Genomic DNA, 19,794 nt, shown 5'->3' with positions numbered 1-19,794 from the left:
CATCTGTCAACATAAGACTAAATCCCTCCTCTCTTAGGGAACAGACTGGTGGTTGCCATAGGGGAGGTGGGCAGAGGGATGGGTGAAATAGGTGAAGAGGGTCAAGAGTACACTTATCTTCATGAGCACTAAGAAACACAGAGAACTGCTGAATCATTCTATCATACACCTGAAACTAACCTAACACTGTATGTTAATTATACTTGAATTTTAAAAATAGGTTAAAGAACTGAATAAAGCCAGCACTTAAGGTAAACAAAGAAAAAAAAAGACAAAATCCCTCCTCTGCAAGGGTGTTGTAATGATAAAATTATTCACACTGAGTATGTGCTAGGCACATCTGGTTCCATAATGTTCTTTCCATTCCCTCTCCTTAATCTTTAAAAACCTAAAGTGAGATTACTTCTTAAGTCACTTAGGCCATATTAGAGTATTTTCAAATTAGAATCCTGAATTTTATTCTCAGGTACTTTAAAATTAGGTTTTATCACAAGCCATATCCTGGCATTTAAATTTCTTCATAATTCAGAGAAGCAGATATAGTTCACCTAGTTAATCACATCATTTCTTATGAGACAATAATCCATTTTATTTTTACCTGGTTTTATAGAAATAATGCTATGTTTATTAACACAGCTCTCTTTTCCTCCAAATATTCTGAAATTAAACTATTAAAAAAAAAGATATGGGGAGGTCATGTGGGCATTTAAGTTTTGGTCAGATTGAAAGCAAAAGGCTTTGCCTTATAAAAAGGGGTCACTGTAAGTATATGCTAGCATTTGTGAGTGAGGAGATAGGGAGAAAAAGAACAAAGTGATTACCAAAAGATTTGAACAGAATAGATAACTCTCTGCTTGACTCTAAAATAATCAGTAACTGAACTTTGAGCCAAGGGTTATTTAGGCTTTGTAATAGGTACAATGACATTATCCCTAATATTTTTACTCCTTCCATATACTCTTGTTTATAAAAGATCAATATACTCATTACTAAAAGGAGACAAGGAAGAAAAAAATGCTATGAAAGTCTCTTCATCTCCTTACTAGATAATTCATTTTTCTTTTTATTTATTTATTTTTATTAAAGTCTAGTTGACACACAATGTTGTAACAGTTTCAGGTGTACAACATAATGATCTGACAGTTCTCATGCTCACCACTCTAAGTATAGTCAGTATCTGTCACCATATATTATTACAATATTATTGACTATATTCTCCATACTGGGCTTTTCATCTCCATGACTTATCTATTTTATAACTGCAAGTTTGTGCCTCTTAATCCCCTTCACCTATTTGGCCACCCTCCCAATCCCCTGACAATCACCAGTTTGTTCTCTGTATTTAAGAGTCTGGTTTTTTGTTTATTCATTTGCTCTGCTTTTCAGTTCTACATATAAATGAAATCATATGGTATCTTTCTCTAAGTTATTTCACTTAACATAACACCCTCTAGGTCCACTGTGTTCTCACAAATGGCGTGATCTTATTCTTTTTGGTGGCTGAGTAATACAGCACTCTATATATACATATCCACATCTTTTTTATCCTTCATCTATCCATGGACACTTAGGTTGCATCCATATCTTGGCTTTGTAAATACTAGTATAATAAACATAGGGATGCATATATTGTTTTGAATTAGCTTTTCTTCAAATTTCTTTGAATTTCATTTTACCAGCAGACACATGAAAAGATGCTCAACATCACTCATGACCAGGGAAATGAAAATCAAACCATGATGACATACTACCTTATACCTGTCAGAATGGCTAAATCAACAACCTAAGAAACAAGAGGTATTGATGAGGATGTGGAGAAAAAGGAACCCTCATCAACTGTCAGTGGAAATGTAAATTGATACCTTGGAAACAGTATGGAGGTCCAGCAAAAAAATTAAAAACAGAACTACCATATGACCCAGTAATTCCACTACTGGGTATTTATACCCAAAGAAAACCCTTTTTTCTTAACTTTTACTGGTAATGGGTATGCCAATGCACTCTTGGTTGAGACCTCCACACTAGAATATACTCAACCCAAAGGTAGTTTTTCCTCTAGCTATCTTTTATGAAAATAATTAAAGAGAATAATTATCAATAAATAAGGAAAAAAGATGGTGGTCATATGTATCAAAGCTATTCTAGGTTTAAAGAGGTACCAATAAAAACCAACAATTTTCTACATTATAATTTCCAGCTTCTTCTTATGCTAGCACTGAACTCAAATAAGAATATTTACTAGTAGGACAAGATTGAGGTACTCAGTAGAGTTTTAATTCAAAATGAACTTAAAATGTCAATTTAAGTAGAGCATTCAGCTTGTTCTAATGCAACTACAGTGACTGGCAATTTTTACTTTAAAATGATACATACTGTAATGTGATAAGAAAAGGGAATGAAGAAAGAAATGTAGGTTTAATAACAGTCATGTTTTCTAGTTTGAAAAGCAAAATGTTCTTTAAAAGTGTTTTCTCAACCTATTGCCACAAGAATCCCATGATTTAAAGATGAGAAGAACATTATTGGTCTCAAGTTAATTAGAGAGATGGAATCTGAATTCAGGTATTCCTAATGTTCCTTCACCCAAATTCTAAACCATATAAAAATATATCTGAATAAAGATAAACAATTTCTATTTTGCTTGTATATCATCGCTGCTGCTCACATTTCCAGCATTTCTGAAACCAAAAGTAGGACTTATGTAAGACAGATACTTAGAAGGAACTAGTTAAGTAGCTTCTTCTGGGGGGCCAAAACAAAAGATCACTAACGGATATATGGGGGTTGGCCCATATGCCAATTTAATCTCTTCTTGTGCTATTAACAATCCTTTTCTGTTACCAGTCTTGGAGTCTCAACCATATCTCTCATTTTGTCCCACCCTCCTGCTTCCTCCCTCTCCATTCATCTGTTTCACTTCCTCCTCTACTTTTCCCTTTCAAGTCCATACCTCACATGTTTTCATGTTGTCACATTCACTGCCCTGTTAAAATATATTTATACCAGTGGTTTTTGAGCAATGTAATGCTTTTATCATATAAAAATGCAGATTATTATTAATGTTTTATGCTACCTGAAGAAGATCCACAGAACTGGGGAGTTCAGAGCACCTCTGCCTCACCCTTGCCTCTCTAATAGGCCTCCTTCAAACAGCACACGGGATCCATTCTGCTTTGTACCACAAGCTTAATTTTAATAGTCTATTATTAATGATGAATAATGAATACTAAAAAAAAAAACAATCTGGAAACTCTTAGCAATGCATTTGATAGTACTGCAATAACTAAAACTTAGAGAAAGGCTTATGAACTTAGTCCATCCATTAATTTTAATATATTGGAATTACTTCTTTTAATTTCTTCTCTCTGGTTATTTTTATAATTAAAATAACTAGAGGTTTTATTTAAATTTGTTAAATATTAAAATATCCTAAGTATATAAAGAAAAAATATTTAAGCTTGAGATTGCTAATCTTACAACACTTGATGTAACTTTTGAAGGGACATAAGAAACTAGAACACAGGTACCTGGGAAAAATTACAGAGTACAGGGACAGGCTGCTATTTATCAGGGTTATGTTTAGGTGCTGGCCTACATCAAAGGATGAAGAAGAAACTGAGAAATTGTCCATTTTATGGTTCGGACACTATCATTCTTACCTATTATAGAAAGCCGTTTTTTCCTCTCTGCTCCAAATACTGTGTTATCCAAATCTTCTAGTGATGGCAATGGTTCTAAATTAGCAGCCTATAAGGAAAGGGGATGATTAATACTATTCTTCCCCTTTTAGGGCTTTAAACAGAATCCTTCCCCCCACCACATACAACCTAGATATTCTACACTGTTTGTAGGTCTTATCAAATCTATTCTTTGAAACTTTATTTCCAGCATAAATTTTCCCAAGTTCTCAGTATTTCTATTAGTTCCATATGTACAGTATATTATACTTACTTATAATTTTGGCTACATGGTTTTGAGGAGCAAGGATATAAAACTATAGCAATTACTGGGGCGCCTGGGTGGCGCAGTCGGTTAAGCGTCCGACTTCAGCCAGGTCACGATCTCGCGGTCCGTGAGTTCGAGCCCCGCGTCGGGCTCTGGGCTGATGGCTCAGAGCCTGGAGCCTGTTTCCGATTCTGTGTCTCCCTGTCTCTCTGCCCCTCCCCCGTTCATGCTCTGTCTCTCTCTGTCCCAAAAATAAATAAACGTTGAAAAAAAAAAAAAATTAAAAAAAAAAAAAAAACTATAGCAATTACATTATGTAAGTTTACATTTCATTATATTGAAAATATATCAATGATTATAGAATGTAACTATGTTACATATTTCACAGGCACAAATCCTATAATCCTTACTGAAAGATGTCTCAATGCATACCTGTGTACTTCCGTTTATTACAAGTAATATCTTGAGGCTCTTCATATGAATACTACGATCCAGCAGCTCCACAGCTTTGTCCAAGTCATCTTGGGTAGTTAATGGAATTACCAACTGAACAGAAGGGAACATAATGAATCATGCAACCATCTCACCGGGTGAAGTCCTTTCAGGACCATCTTCATTACTATGGAATTATAAATTTCAAAATACCCTGGCTCTTTGTCAGTATAATGAAATTCTGAATGAATAGATGTATCTAAATTGTTTCACTCTTCCCATCCTGCCACCACTAAAATCATAAGACTGAATATGGACAAAAATTTTTTTTGCTTTAATCATCATTAAATTCTTCTAAAAAACACATTTAAAGGTTAAAGATTAATTTTCTAGGATATTTCCATAATGTTGCAAAATGTAAAGTATAGTATCTTTACCCCAAAACAGCATTAAGGAGCACACACAAAAACTACATACAATACTATCCTTCATCTGCATTGATGAAACTCTCAGGTTTTTCTCTATAGTAATACTACCACGGATTTGCATTCTCCAGATTTGCATACCTACAGTGAGTATCACCATCCCAAATACAATGAGCATCTGTAGCAGCTGCCATGGAGGGACCACTAACAATGTACCTGCAATCTACAGTCCACCTGGGGACTGTAGTCACCCTCTGATCCTGGTGACTACACCAGCAATAAATCAGCTAAATGGGTCAGCCATCCATAGTAAACTCTAAATGTGGAAACCTGCTTTCATTAGCAGATTGGATCCTCTTATGGATCAGACATTATAAAGGACAAAAAGCCTCTGAAAGGTCTATGAGAAAGCATGATTCACACAACTTAAGAAAATCAAATACTCTTTTCTTTTTTTAAAAAAATGTAAACTTAATCGCTTAGGACAACTGTCAATAATCTTCAAAGTATATTCCATTCCACTGAAAGGACAGAATAAAAATAAATGAACCTACTGCACACTTGTTACCTTGCTCTAATTAAGTACAGTATAGAAGCCATTCAAATGTAAAGGCCTAGTTAGTTTGGGGTCCTCTACAGTATGAATGCCTTGAGGACAGAGGCACTAATAACTGACACAGAGAATGCATGGCAACTACTTGGTAAATACTGTTTAATGCATATCATATGGCAAAAGCATCATCTGTACCCAAACCCACAAGCTGACATGGTGTGCACTCTCTGCAGATTTCTTTATGGAAAAAAGCCATTGTTTTAATAAAGGCTTCCAAACACAAATAATGTGGATTCCAGACTAACGTGATTTCCACCATACAATCCACTTAAATTTACTTAATAGGTACTTGAAATTATATTCCCAATATCTGTTTGTAGCTACTTTAGTAGTTTTGTACTATTCCAACTTACCTACTATAACCAGGCCTTTTTTTCCTCTATGAGAATTTTTTTTTCTAATAAAAAAAGAATATTAACTGTTTGGTATCACAGAATAAGCATAAATGAAAAAGAATATCCTTTTATTTTCCTATTGATTATGAACCATATTGGTACATCTTGTTCCTATCTTTTGTATTCTTTTTAATTATATTTTAAGCACTAGAAAACATTTTAAAGCAAAGACGATTTTTTTTTCCAGTTTTTCATTTGAGGGGAAAACCTGAATATTTACTTTTACTATACATTTATTGATAAATGGATCGCTTACTTCTCCAAGACACTGTTGCTTCTGGGGAGAAAAGACACTATTTAAATCACAATAACAAAATATTAACATAAATGATTTTGTTGTTCTTCAGTTTACTAATGTGAAATCTGGGCATTGTGGACGAGTATATATATTGGCAGCTTGGGCTACTGCCTATGGTTCTCATGTGATCCCTTGTATGTTCTAAAGTCACCTATTACCAATTTTAAAATGAGGACTAAGAGTTAATAACAAATCCCAGCTTATCTAAATTATATTAAATACATTACACAATGTTTTCCTGCTTAGTGAATTCATTTCAGCCTCAGTCATGAAATCTACTTCCCTCTGTCTTAATACTGATACATCAGTTGTGGGTTAATGTAAATCCTTCCCAAAAACTCAAAATTAGGTCCTGAAGCCCATGCAATAGAACCTAAATTTAAAAGAAGTGATTTATTTGCCTGACTTTGCACAGTGACACATGATAATAGTCCATAGAAAGGTTTTCTTCCTCTAACCATCTAAAATGGGAAAGATCTGGGGCACATGGGTGGCTCAGCTGGTTAAGCTTCCGCCTCTTGATTTCAACTCAGATCATGATCTCATGGTTTGTTCAAGATCAAGCCCCTCATCAGGCTCTGCACTGGCAGCGCACAGCCTGCTTGGGATTCTCTCTCTACTCTCTCTTTCTGCCCCTCCACCGCACTTTCTCAAAATAAACACTTAAAAAAGAGAGAGAGAGAAAGATCTTAGAAAATCCACTTTCCTTGCCTGCACACCTTCACATCTATCTCCCGTGGCAATACACATACACACACACACACACACACACACACACACACACACACACACACGACAACACACATGCTTGACACTATTAGATAAAGAGGAGCCCAACTAACAGAGCCAACCAATCACAGCTTAAATCTCATTGTTTTGAGTCTGGCAAACTAGAAGTTTACAGAATAATGGTTCTTTTAGAACACAGGGATTTATACTAGAAAAAAAATATCTATAGAACTGGAATAACAAGCAGTATAAATGAGTTTTTTGCTTGTCCATACGTCCACAAAACTAATAGACCTTATAAGCTTTTCCCTAGTACCCTCAGTATTGAAGGGCATGCATTGGGTTTGTCATGATGTGAATCAGGACATGGTTAACTCACAGAATCACAGTCTCAAAAGAATCTCTTAGTTGTGAGAAATTTTAAACAACGTGATCTTACCCTACTTAATGTCTCTTCTACCACATTCCTGCCAAGAGGCCACCCAGATATAATGGCAGAACCACTCACAGAAATCCTCAGAAAGCATGAGAAAAAGAAACTGAAAATGGGAGAAATTTTCCAACTTTTATAAAAAGGGAGAAGGTTCTTGAAACTACAGATTAGCTTGGTGTCAATCCTTAAGAAAACTCTAGAAAAAAATTATATAAACAAATTGGAGAACTCAGGGGGATGAAACAGCAATTCTAGGACCTAGAACAGGGACAATATGAGCCAATTATGTCAAACTGACCTCATTTTTCTTGATAGACCTACTAGACTGCTAGACCAAGACAATATTGTAGACTTAATGTATCTTGGCATTTGAAAGCTTTCCATCATACAATTTTAGGCCAAACAAAAACAAAGATATATCAGGATTCCCCTAAAATCAAAAACAAAGATATATCTGGATTCCCCTAAAATCATACCACAAAATAAAGACTCAAGTTCAAGCCTTTGTATGTGGGAAAATGTACCAGGAAACACTGGTACAGAGGAATGAGGAAGACAGGAAAGGGGCCTATAAAGGATGTGTTATCCAGCAAGTTACCATTGTTGTTAAGTGGAACCTACCTATCCCCACCTCCCACACCATCCTTGAGTCTCATTCTCCCATCACCCCCTGGTATCCCTATCTGTATTTCCGCCTAGACCCTATGGCTGTACCTCTAAAAAGCCCTCAGACTGGCAGGTGGAAATCAGGCTGGCACAAAGAGAAATAGTAAGTGCCAAGACAGGGCCAGGCAACAAGAGGTGTTCGTGGCTAAATGAAAACCCAAAAATTATTAAAAAATAAAATATTAAGGTATTACTATAGTATGATACTCATCACTTTGTTCAGGGATACTATTTGTTTGAATATGGGTTTTTGCTTTCTCAAAATATGTTCTGCTTTCAGTTGTAAGTGGTTTCTTTAGACAAACTACATTAACATAGTTTTTGTTTTAAACTAATAATGACTCATTTGAAAATCTAGTATTTTCAAATATTTTTATTTGCTCAATGTTTTAACATTTGCAAAGCACTTTTACATGTTCTCTCAAGTTAATTTTTAGTAAGCTCTCCACCATTACTCCATTCGCACTAGAACTTTCCTATTCCTGAAACATAACTAGTCTTTTCCATCTTAGGATCTCTGTAGGTATGCTTCTCAATGGCTCTCTACCAAGAATGTTCTTGCCCTCAAACTTTTTGCAAGTTTGGCTTTTCATACTTCAAGTGACAGTAATTAAATATTACCACCTTAGTTCTTCCTTAGTACCATCTAAACAGAACAGGTACTACCTGCCCTTGCCTTCATTGTTTTTCATGATATTTTATGCCTGTCCTTCAAAGAACTTAATATATTTGAACAACTCATTATTTAGTTGTCTGCTTCTACCACAAACACAAGCCTATAAACTCCATGAAGCACTGCAATTCATGAATCATGGCATTATGCCTGGCAAATTCAGCAAGTATTTTCTGAGAAAACAACAAATTAACCAATTAAATTGTCCCTGAAATTTTTAAGATTCAAGATCTTGAGATTGCAAAGGATCTTAAAGAAACCTCAGGGATTATCTAATCCAATCTGAATTTTAAGAAGGTTCAAAGGGGGATTTTCCAGGGGCGCCTGGGTGGTTCAGTCAGTTAAGTGTCCGACTTCGGCTCAGGTCGTGATCTCACAGTTCATGGGTTTGAGCCCTGCATCGGGCTCTGTGCTGACAGCTCAGAGCCTGGATGGAGCCTGCTTCACATTCTTTGTCTCCCTCTCTTTCTGCCCTCCCCTGCTTGTGCTCTCTCTGTCTCTCTCTCTCAAAAATAAATAAACATTAAAAAAAGGGGGGGTGGTCCAGAACACAGAGCTCCTCAGTGCCAGATGAAGCCCTTAAAATCACATGTACCGACACACAAACATAATGATCTAATCATGTCCTAAGCAACTTGAAAATAATCCTTTAAAGTTTTAGCTAAAATGTCTGACTACCAAAGCTCTATTGTCTATACACCCAAATGTAGAGTATGAGAAAAAAAGACAGTTCATCAAAAGGTAGAGTGTACACAATTTCCAAAGAAGACATCCAGATGGCAAACAGACACATGAAAAGATACTCAACATCGCTCATCATCAGGAAAATGCAAACCAAAACCACAATGAGATACCACCTCAAACCTGTCAGAATGGCTAAAATTAACAACTCAGGAAACAACAAATGTTGGCGAGGATGTGGAGAAAGGTGAACCCTATTGCACTGTTGGTGGGAATGCAAATTGTTACAGCCACTCTGGAAAAGTGTGGAGGTTCCTTAAAAAATTAAAAACAGAACTACCCTACAAGCCAGCAATTGCACTACTAGGAATTTATCTAAAAGATACAAAAATGTTGACTTGAGGGGGCACATGCACCTCAATGTTTATAGCTATTCCACTCATTGTGGAATTTGAGAAAATTTAACAATGAACATAGGGGAAGAGAAAGAAAAAGAAGATAAAAATAGGAGAGGGACACAAACCATAAGAGACTTAAATACAGAGAACAAACTGAGCGTTGGGAGGAGTGGGTTAAATGGGTGATGGGGGCATTAAGGAAGGCACTCTTCAGGATTAAGCACTGGGTGTCATATGTAAGAGATGAATCACTGAATTCTACTATTCCTGAAGCCAACACTATACTGTATGTTAACTTGAGGATAATTAAAAAAAAAAAAGTACACAGAGTGAAAATAAAACATAAATAAGCAGCAAACTTCTAAGTAATACGTATGTTTCCTCCCTCAATATGTTCTCATTCAATTACTTGCACAGTATTGTCTTTAAATCTTTCCACAATGGAAAACACACAGTTCAGTTAGTTAAAATTTACAAATTTACGTGTTTTGTTTCTCTAGCATACCATATCCTTATCAATTTCTAAATAAATATTCCTAAAACAATCTCTTAAATGAACATACTACTTTCCAAAATAAGAGCTATTGAAAGTTAAACTGTACATGTTTACCTCATTATTGGTATAATGGAGATCCATAGACTGTCCAAAGGCAGTTTTAGCCTTAGATCTCAGATCTTCCAGTTTAACTGGTCTGGGGAACTGAAGGATTCTATGTGGACAGAATTTTAAGATTATTAAAGAGCAGCTGTAAAATGTTCACTGAAAAAAGTGATTAAAATTAAACTTAACTATGTGACCTCTGTATAATGGAATGCAACAAAACTATTAAAAGAATAAAGTTGTTTGTTCTTTGGAGATTCAAATTTTGATTTCTGTACCTTTATCAACTCAACATTTCTGAGGACCTATATATCATGTAAGCATATCCCCAAAATAAGTATTTTTATAAAATTAAAAATTTTTAATTCTAGTATTTTCTTCCTGTGTCTCAAAAGATTAGCCTATGCTGACCCTGGGAGCAAGCACCTAAGCTTGGAAATTACTATATTAGACTGTAGTATGGGGGAGGGACCATGTTTGTTCTGCTCACTTTATTCCTTTATGGTCCAATACTTACAGTACTTAATAAATAATGCTCAATGAATGGAAAGAATTGAGAAAATATCCATAAAAGAACAATAGGAAAAAAGCACGTTGGACAAGTGGATGGTATATGTGGTATATCCAATTTTGTTGACATCTCTATATAAAACATTTTTACATCTTCAGGTTATATGACTCATGAGCCTGTTTAAAGCCCTTAAAATGGATGCTCTTTCACTAACTGGATTTAATGAGACACCAATAACAGAAGTGAAATCCCATCTTCTCTATCTCCTATTAGGCCTTGTTAACAATTTTGTTGTCAACCACCACCACCACCACCACCTCTACCACTGCACTAAGATACAGATACCCAATGGAAGGCTAGGCTTATCCCTCTGATAATTAATTTACAGCCACCATTCCAATCATCTTCCTCAATGTTACTAATCAAATATATGTCATATGACTGAGGTCTCTTGAGAATAATCAAAATTATGAATGTTAAATCCATGTACATAAGCTTTATATAATATCTGAAGGGACAATACAATTATGATAAGGAGAAATATATTTGATTTCCACTGAGTAAAAATAAAAGGAAATAGTAATATTTAAAGGCTGTATTATCCAACATTTTTTATTTCCTAAAATAAAAACATTAATAATTGTTACTAAACTTTAGCCCAAATTTTGACAGACTCTATTTTAAGTCTAAGTACATGTTACATATTACCAAAGGACTATTCCATTCTCAATTTGTAAGCCATCAACTTTCACTAAAGTCCAGAAAAAACTTTTAATGGTTTTTATGACTTATGTGATTAAATCAATAAACTGGCATGTAGTGTTTCTTTGCTTACCTTTTCTCCCCTCTGTGTTCAAATTTGACTCGCACATCATTCTGTAATGAAATGATAAATCATTTCAGAGATCAGATAAAATTTCTACAATTTCTAGATAGTTTTTTCTTAGTCACTCATTTTTTTTTCCCCTTAGTCACTCATTTAAAAAAAAAAAAAAAAGCAGGGGGAAAGGAGGTTTCATTTTCAGTGTGAACTCCAATCAATTCATAATGTCTGTCAAAGAGCTGAGTTGAGAACTGTGTTGCTGACTCTGGGCTGAAAGCAAAGAGCACCAAAATCTCTTAGTGATCATGACTATGAGACCCTTGCTAAACCTATGAGAGGGAAATACAGAACATTGGATTCCCACTTTTCGTGTTGGACATCTCAAACAAATTTGAGTTACAAAAATCAAAATGATGCTCATTTGTAAACAGAACAGACTATTTTAAATAAAAACAATTTGTTTATCTTAAGTGCTTTAAGAATGGATGAAATATCAGTATTAGAGGGCAGTTACTACATTCAATGAAAACTCTACCATTTTTAAAAATGCACACCCATTAGGAAAAATGTATGACAAAAAATATTTGATTCAAAAATGTAAAAGACAAACACTTTAAACAAACCCTCTATAAGATTAGGATATTCAAGGCAAATAATTCATACAATAAAAATATGTGTTTATTAGAATACCTGCTTTTTTGGTGATGACGATTTTGTTTTTCTGGTTTCCTGTAAAGATAATGCCGGTCTACTGGCTTTATGAAGAACAGCCAAATCTTGCATGATTGAGTTCAAAGCTTGCTGATCATCTAGGTATTTTTAAAATAATAGACACAAAGAATCATAATTTCAATATGTATTTATCATAGACATCAAACACAAATTTGATCATGAAATTTAATGCAAAATGCGTTAATTTAACGCAAAAATGCATCTAGAACATTTTCAATGCCTATACTTCTATTATTTTGGTGAAATAAAATTTCCATTATTTAAAAACTGAATACAAGCAACATTAAAACTGCACTAGACTCAAGCACTAGCATCGTACCAAATGTTTACACATGAGACATTTATAGGCAAGATAAACTCATTCTGACTCTTCTAATAATGTAACATCCTAGTGTATGGGTGAAAACAGCCCTATCATGACAAATTACTTTCTGTGATTCCTAAATAAAACATCAATAGAATAGCTAAAATTTTAATTAAAGCTAGTAGGCAAAAAATAAATGACTTTCATCATTATTTGGCATTTATGTTCAAAGTACAGAATTCCTTTTAGAGATTTTCATCAGTATTTCAAGTCAGAAACAAAAGGCTTTATCTGTGAATAATAAATGACCTACTGATATTTGTAAGTACTTCCTCACCATAAAGTTCAACAAGACTATATTTAATAGGCTGCTTAAGGATCTCAGCCAGTAACAACTTAAAATGTAACAATGTAAGAAAAATGCATTCCTTTAAAAAAAAAAAGGGGGGGTGAATCCATAAAACTGAGTGAAAGGATCATGAACTTTTAATTTCTTCCAAATAAATCAAAAATTTCTTTCTAAGACTGTAAGTCTGAGTCTCCTAGTAATACCAATTATATGCTCTCTGGGAAAGTTTGGAGATAATTTAATTGATTTTCACTAGTAAATCACTAGAATTAAACCAATTCTACTAATGATAATCAGCAAATAATCAATAAAGGAATTGAAGGACTTTTACAGATTACATTTTAAGATGCAACCATTTTGGTGAGCAATAATTTATGTTTCAGAGTAGTAATAATTAAAACATGCTTTACCCTGTAAAGAGAAATCATTAAAAAGAATGTGGCAATTCAATGGCTTCATCAGCCTTTCAAACACACAAAATAGCTGACTTTCCTAACGTATTAATTTTTTATAATACTCAATATATTCTGCTCTATAATGAGACTGCTTGCATATTAATTTAAATTAAAATTAAAATTAATGCTGCCAAAGGTTTTATCAGTAAATTCCAGGTTTAGAGAAAATTTTATAATCCTTCACAAAATATTCTTTGTAAAATACAATTTCATCACGTCACCTTAGCCAAACAGTAACTGAGCCAGCCAGGTATAATGTAATCACAAAGTGTGTTCTGTCCACAGGTCCAAGCCAGAACATGTCATTTATTGATAAAAATAAATCTGCCCTTAGGAAAAAAATAAGCTGAGAATGATCTCAACTGGAATAAAATATTCTCATGTAACCTTCTCGAGAAAGGTAAGCTCTTTAATCCTAACTGGATTTTTAAGTATTTAAGTAATACTTTTAAGCATTCGAGAGAGAAGAACTCGAAAACTTAAAAGTACATATATATGTTCTAATTATTTTCTTCATTAGAGAAAACCTAAACACTTGAATTTAGATATTTTCCCATGTTTAATATCACAATACCAAAATGAACAGATGCCTGGCTTAAATCTCTTATCATATTTACATATACTAATTTCCTTGTTTAAAAAAAATGAGTATGGGGGTGCCTGAGTGGCTCAGCTGGTTAAACGTCTGACTTTAGCTCACTCGGGTCATGATCTCACAGTTCGTGAGTTTGAGCCCCACATCGGGCTCTGTGCTGACAGCTCAGAGCTTGGGGCCTGCTTCGGATTATGTGTGTCTCTCTCTCCCCCTCTTCCGTTCGCACTGTCTCTGTCTCCCAAAAAATGAATAAACGTTAAGAAAAAAAAAATTTTTAATAAATAAAAGTAAAAAATAAAAAAACAAGTACGGCTTCCTACTGTAGATGTAAAAAAGTAAGGAGGACCATTTGAATAAAAGTAACTTCTCAGTGAGATGACATGCAAATAAAGGGCAATTTAACTGAGTTCCTTCTTTTTCCAGCTTGAAGAAGAATCACATGACATACCTAAGTACCCAATAAGAAACTTACTTTGAGGACGCTGACAAGATGTAAACTAACAAATTCACAAAAGATCATGCAAAGTGGTGAACATCCACTATAAGCACTCTTGTAACAATTCTTAGGCTGCTTTACTCTATCAAGAATCTCTGTGGTGGTCATTGGTACTAGGCAGATATGACAGGTTATAAATTTCTTAAAGATCATGAGTTGATCAAACAGGCAATGAGGATGCCTACAGGAGGAGGCCAGAGTCTGACCAAAGGCACACAGATGAAGCAGTGGGTTTCTGATATGCTGAAAAGACATTTACCTGAACACAAAAACAAATTATTTGGGAAATAATTTCAATAAAATCTTTTATCAGAAAGGTTTAGATTCCTTCTATGCTTATTCATTATGCTTGTAAAATAATTACAGGAGAACATCCTCAATCTAAAATTCAAATACCTATGATTCATACTTTTAAATATTCAGTTTTCTGTGAATACCTTTGTATAAGTTTTTAAGCAATGACTATTCCTTGTGTTGTTGCTTACTATAGTGAAGTGTTATTTGAGAAGGATGGTACAACTGGATTTGATTAATACACAGCTCAGACTGCAAGTGAGAACAACCAAAATGAAAAGATGATAGGAGTTCAGTAAAAAATATCCAATTTGGAACTGGAGGTGAAGCTGGGCGGAGAATTTGGGCCACATGATGGCACTACACACATGGTTACAAAAAGAGAAATGAAGAGAAATTTAAAAAGCAGGAAGGTGAAGCTTCGGCTTACACACTTGCCACAAGGAGACACACTGAAAATGTACAGACCCTCCACTAAAGAACATTGACAAATTTAAGCTCTTTAGCCTATACTGTCACATATATGCATGTAAGAGTGAATAATAACGTTTGTTAAACAAGTGATAAGAAAAATGTGACAAAGATAAACATGAACAAGTATATGTCAGAATTAAGAAAATGGGATCAGTCTAGATTTAAAAACTTAGCTTCCAACTACTCAGTCCATTTTTTCCCATTTAGGATGGGGTGGGTGCCATTTGGTCCATTTATTTCTAGTGTTTCCCTGTCCAATCCTTTGTCTCACGTTGGAAACTTCAACAAGGGGAAAAGGGGAAAAAAAAAGTAAATAACCTATAACCCACTCCCATACTTTAGGAAAGCCTCCCTTGCCATTAACATTATGATACCACATTACATAGTTGGGCAGTTACAACAATTCATTCTTCAGCATTTATTCAATCTTTACAAGTCAGGTTTCCTTATCTAGTATTCTCTCTGGCCATTAGACTCTAAGTAAATCTCAATCCATTTTAGTAGTTTATTTTGAATGTCCCTACTAGGATATCCTGCATGAAATGGTCATTCCAAATATGTAAGTTAACTGAAAAAGTGCTTTAATCTAAAATCTATTAAATACAAAACATTACAGAAGTCTATTACATCATAAAACTTCTTTATAAAAATGTTTGGTCATACACACAGAGAAAAATTTTTCTTCCCCATTTTATCCTTTAATTATAGATGAAAATTGCCTTTAGTCTGAACTCACCCATCATGGCAACAAGCTCAACAATTTGAAAATTAGGAAAATGGTTCTTCCATCAGCATTCTTTACTGCCTGAGGAGAAAAAAAGATAAACACATTTAATCATTAAAATATATATATATATATATACATGGCAAAAGGAACTCTGCAGATATGATAAATTAAAAAATTTAAGATAAGAGGATTATCCTGGGTTATTTGGCTGGACCTAACATAATCACAGGGATCCTTATAAATAAACAATCAGCAGGAAAGTGTCAGAGTGGTACTGCAAAAGAATAGCTTGACCACTCATTGTTGGCTTTAAAGATGGAATGGGACAGCCATGAGCCAATGAATACAGGCAGCTGCTAGGATGTGGGAAAGGCAAGAAAAATGCATTTTTCTCTACAGCCTCCAGAAGAACCATAGCAATGCTGACACCTTGATTTTGGCCCAGTTAGACTCATTTTAGACTTCTGACTTCCCAAACTGTAAGATGATAAATTTATGTTGTTTTAAGCCACCAAATTTGTGGTAATCTATTATAGCAGTATGTAATGGAACACCCAGTTTCAAGAGCTTGCTAGAGAACTCAACAGACTCAGTGACACAGTAGTACTGACAGCTATAATTTACTATAGCAAAAGGGCACAAAGCAAAATAAGCTAAAGGAAAGGGCAAATGGGGCGAAGACCAGGGAAGGTGAGGGCTAGCTCCTAAGGATCTTTTTTTAATAAAGTCATATGAGACCTTTAATTCCCCCCAACCCCAGAAATCAGTTATGACAACACCAGAAAAACTGGAAACTCTGCACCGAGGGTTTTTATTAGGGACTGATCAATATGTACCCTCTGCCTAGCATACACCAAAATTCCTAACTCCCAGAAGAAAAGCAGCTATTCAGCACAAACTATACTGTTTGTATAAGCAGTTTAGGCACAGCGAGCATTCTTATCAGTTAGGCAGGTATGGACCCTGGTAAGTTCTCAGATGCTAGCCAAGGGTGGATCTTTTAAGCAGTTCTTTCTAAGGATATGCAGTGAGGCCTACCATGTTAACTCTTCTCCACAAGCAACAACAAGAAATACACAGGTTTAAAGAAACTGCACAAAGCAATAATTTGAAGTGTTTTGTTGGGCACACAAGATACAATAATATAACTTATATAACAGTTTAACAGCACAAAGGGGAAGAATGGTGTTATATAAAAGTGTTTGCATACCACAATAATTAAGATGGTATCAACTCAAACTATAATGATTTTTTGGTTTTTGTTATTTTTTTTTAAGTTTATTTATTTATTTTATTTATTTATTTTTTTCAACGTTTATTTATTTTTGGGACAGAGAGAGACAGAGCATGAACGGGGGAGGGGCAGAGAGAGAGGGAGACACAGAATCGGAAACAGGCTCCAGGCTCTGAGCCATCAGCCCAGAGCCTGATGCAGGGCTCGAACTCACAGACAGCGAGATCGTGACCTGGCTGAAGTCGGACGCTTAACCGACTGCGCCACCCAGGTGCCCCTTAAGTTTATTTATTTTGAGAGACAGAAGGAGAGAGAGAAAGCATGCAAGGGTAGGGGAGGGCAGGGGGGGTGGGGAGAGAGAATCCCAAGCAGGCTCCACACTGTCAGCACACAGCCTGATATAAGGCTCAATCCCATGAACTATGAGATCCTGACCTAAACTGAGATCAAGAATAAGATGCTTAATCCACTGAGCTACCCAGGTGCCCCCAAACTACATTGTTTTAAGTTATTAATTGTAATATCTGGAGCAACTGGTAAAAATAAACTTTCTAAAAGCGGCAAAAGAAATAAAATTAAATTAGCATACTAGAAAATATCTAACACAAAAGAAAGCAGTAATAGAAAAATGTGGTACAAAATGGATACAACACATAAAACACAAATATAAACAAAGTAGCAGATGTAATTCTACCCATATGTAATTACATTAAATATAAGTGGAAGGAACAAACCATTTAAAGGATAGAGATTCGCACAGTAGATTAAAAAAAAACATGATCAGGTAGGATGCCTGGGTGGCCAGTCAGTTGAGCATCTAACTTCAGCTCAGGTCATGATCTTACAGTTCGTGAGTTTGAGCCCTGCATCGGGCTCTCTACTGACAGCTCAGAGGCTGAAGCCTGCTTCAGATTCTGTGTCGCCCTCTCTCTCTGTCCCTCCCAGCTTGTACTCTGTCTCTCTCTCTAAAATAAACATTAAACATTAAAAAAATTAAAAAGGAAAGAGAAGAGAAGAGAAGAGAAGAGAAGAGAAGAGAAAAGAAAGGAAAAGAAAAGAATAGAATAGAAAAGAAAAGAAAAGAAAAGAAAAGAAAAGAAAAGAAAAAAGAAAAAAAAAGAAAAGAAAAGAAAAAAAACATGATCGGGGTGGGGCGCCTGGGTGGCTCAGTCGGTTAAGTGTCAACTCTTGGTTTCAGCTCAGGTCATGATCTCATGGTTTTGTGAGTTGGAACCCCATGTTGGGATCTGTGCTGGCAGTGCAGAGCTTGCTTGAGATTCTCTCTCTCCCTCTCTCTCTGCCCCCATCAGCACTAACATATAAATGAACTTAAAAAAAATAATAACATGATCCAACCATATGCTGTCCACAACTTTAGATTCAAAGACAAAACTGAAAGTAAAAAGATGGAAAAAGATATACTACGCAAGCAGTAGTCAGAAAAGATCTACACTGCTATACTAATAGAAGACAAAAGAGAATACAAAAATTGTTAGAGACAAAGGAGAACACTTATAATGAAAACATGGCCAGTTCATCAATTATAATTACTATAATATAGTATATACTATATTATAGTAATTATAAATATGTATGCACATAACAATAAACTCAATATACAGGAAGAAGAAAATTACAGAATTGAAAGGAGAAATAGATCATTCAAAAATAATTGCTGCAGATTTCAATGCCCAATTTTCAACAATAAACAGAAAAATCAGTGAGAAAACAAGATTTGAATAACACTATAAAACTTTCACGGAACACTCAACCCCAAAACACATTCTTCAGAAATGCACACAGAACATTTTCCAAAACACACCATGTTAGTCAATAAAACTAATCTCAGTAAGTATAAATGGACTGAAGTTATATGAAGTCTGTTCCCTGACAACAATGCAATGAAATCAGAAACAGAAGGAAATTTGGGAAATTCACAAATATGTGAAAATAAAACACCACACTCCTTAAGAATCAATGGATCAAAAAAGAAATCATGAGGAAATTAGAAAATGCTTTGAGATATATGCAAATGAAAACAAAATATACTGATACTTACTAGATGCTCCTGAAGTACAACTTAGAGATAAATTTCTAACTGTAAATGTTCATATTGAAAATGAGAAGGATCTCAAATTAGTAACCTAAACTTCTACCTTAAGACCCTAGAGGGGCGCCTGGGTGGCGCAGTCGGTTAAGCGTCCGACTTCAGCCAGGTCACGATCTCGCGGTCCGTGAGTTCGAGCCCCGCGTCAGGCTCTGGGCTGATGGCTCAGAGCCTGGAGCCTGTTTCCGATTCTGTGTCTCCCTCTCTCTCTGCCCCTCCCCCGTTCATGCTCTGTCTCTCTCTATCCCAAAAATAAATAAACGTTGAAAAAAAAATTAAAAAAAAAAAAAAAAAAAAAAAAAAAAAAGACCCTAGAGAAAGAAGAGCATTTGAAACCCAAACAAGCAGAAGGAAGGAAACAATAAGGATTAGAGTGGAAAATTAGCAAACATTTAGCTAGACTA

At 35.1% G+C, this 19,794-nt stretch overlaps 1 protein-coding gene across 1 annotated transcript in view; it reads right to left on the bottom strand.

The window, feature by feature from the left end:
* The window catches only part of MAP3K2 (mitogen-activated protein kinase kinase kinase 2), a 104,105-nt gene that overhangs the window by 29,403 nt on the left and 54,908 nt on the right, over positions 1-19,794 (bottom strand). Inside the window, exons 2-7 of the mRNA XM_045479413.1 lie at positions 16,059-16,127; positions 12,314-12,432; positions 11,636-11,676; positions 10,299-10,398; positions 4,378-4,491; positions 3,660-3,747 (exon numbers count right to left, since the gene is read on the bottom strand). Of these exons, the coding sequence (XP_045335369.1) occupies positions 3,660-3,747; positions 4,378-4,491; positions 10,299-10,398; positions 11,636-11,676; positions 12,314-12,432; positions 16,059-16,065 (469 nt within the window). The 5' untranslated portion in view covers positions 16,066-16,127. The remainder of the gene's footprint in view (positions 1-3,659; positions 3,748-4,377; positions 4,492-10,298; positions 10,399-11,635; positions 11,677-12,313; positions 12,433-16,058; positions 16,128-19,794) is intronic.

This window comes from Leopardus geoffroyi, chromosome C1 (assembly GCF_018350155.1).
Source record: "Leopardus geoffroyi isolate Oge1 chromosome C1, O.geoffroyi_Oge1_pat1.0, whole genome shotgun sequence".
Taxonomy (NCBI): Eukaryota; Metazoa; Chordata; class Mammalia; order Carnivora; family Felidae; genus Leopardus; species Leopardus geoffroyi.
The sequence above is the reverse complement of the archived record's forward strand: the minus strand, read 5'-3'. Positions and strand labels throughout refer to the sequence as shown.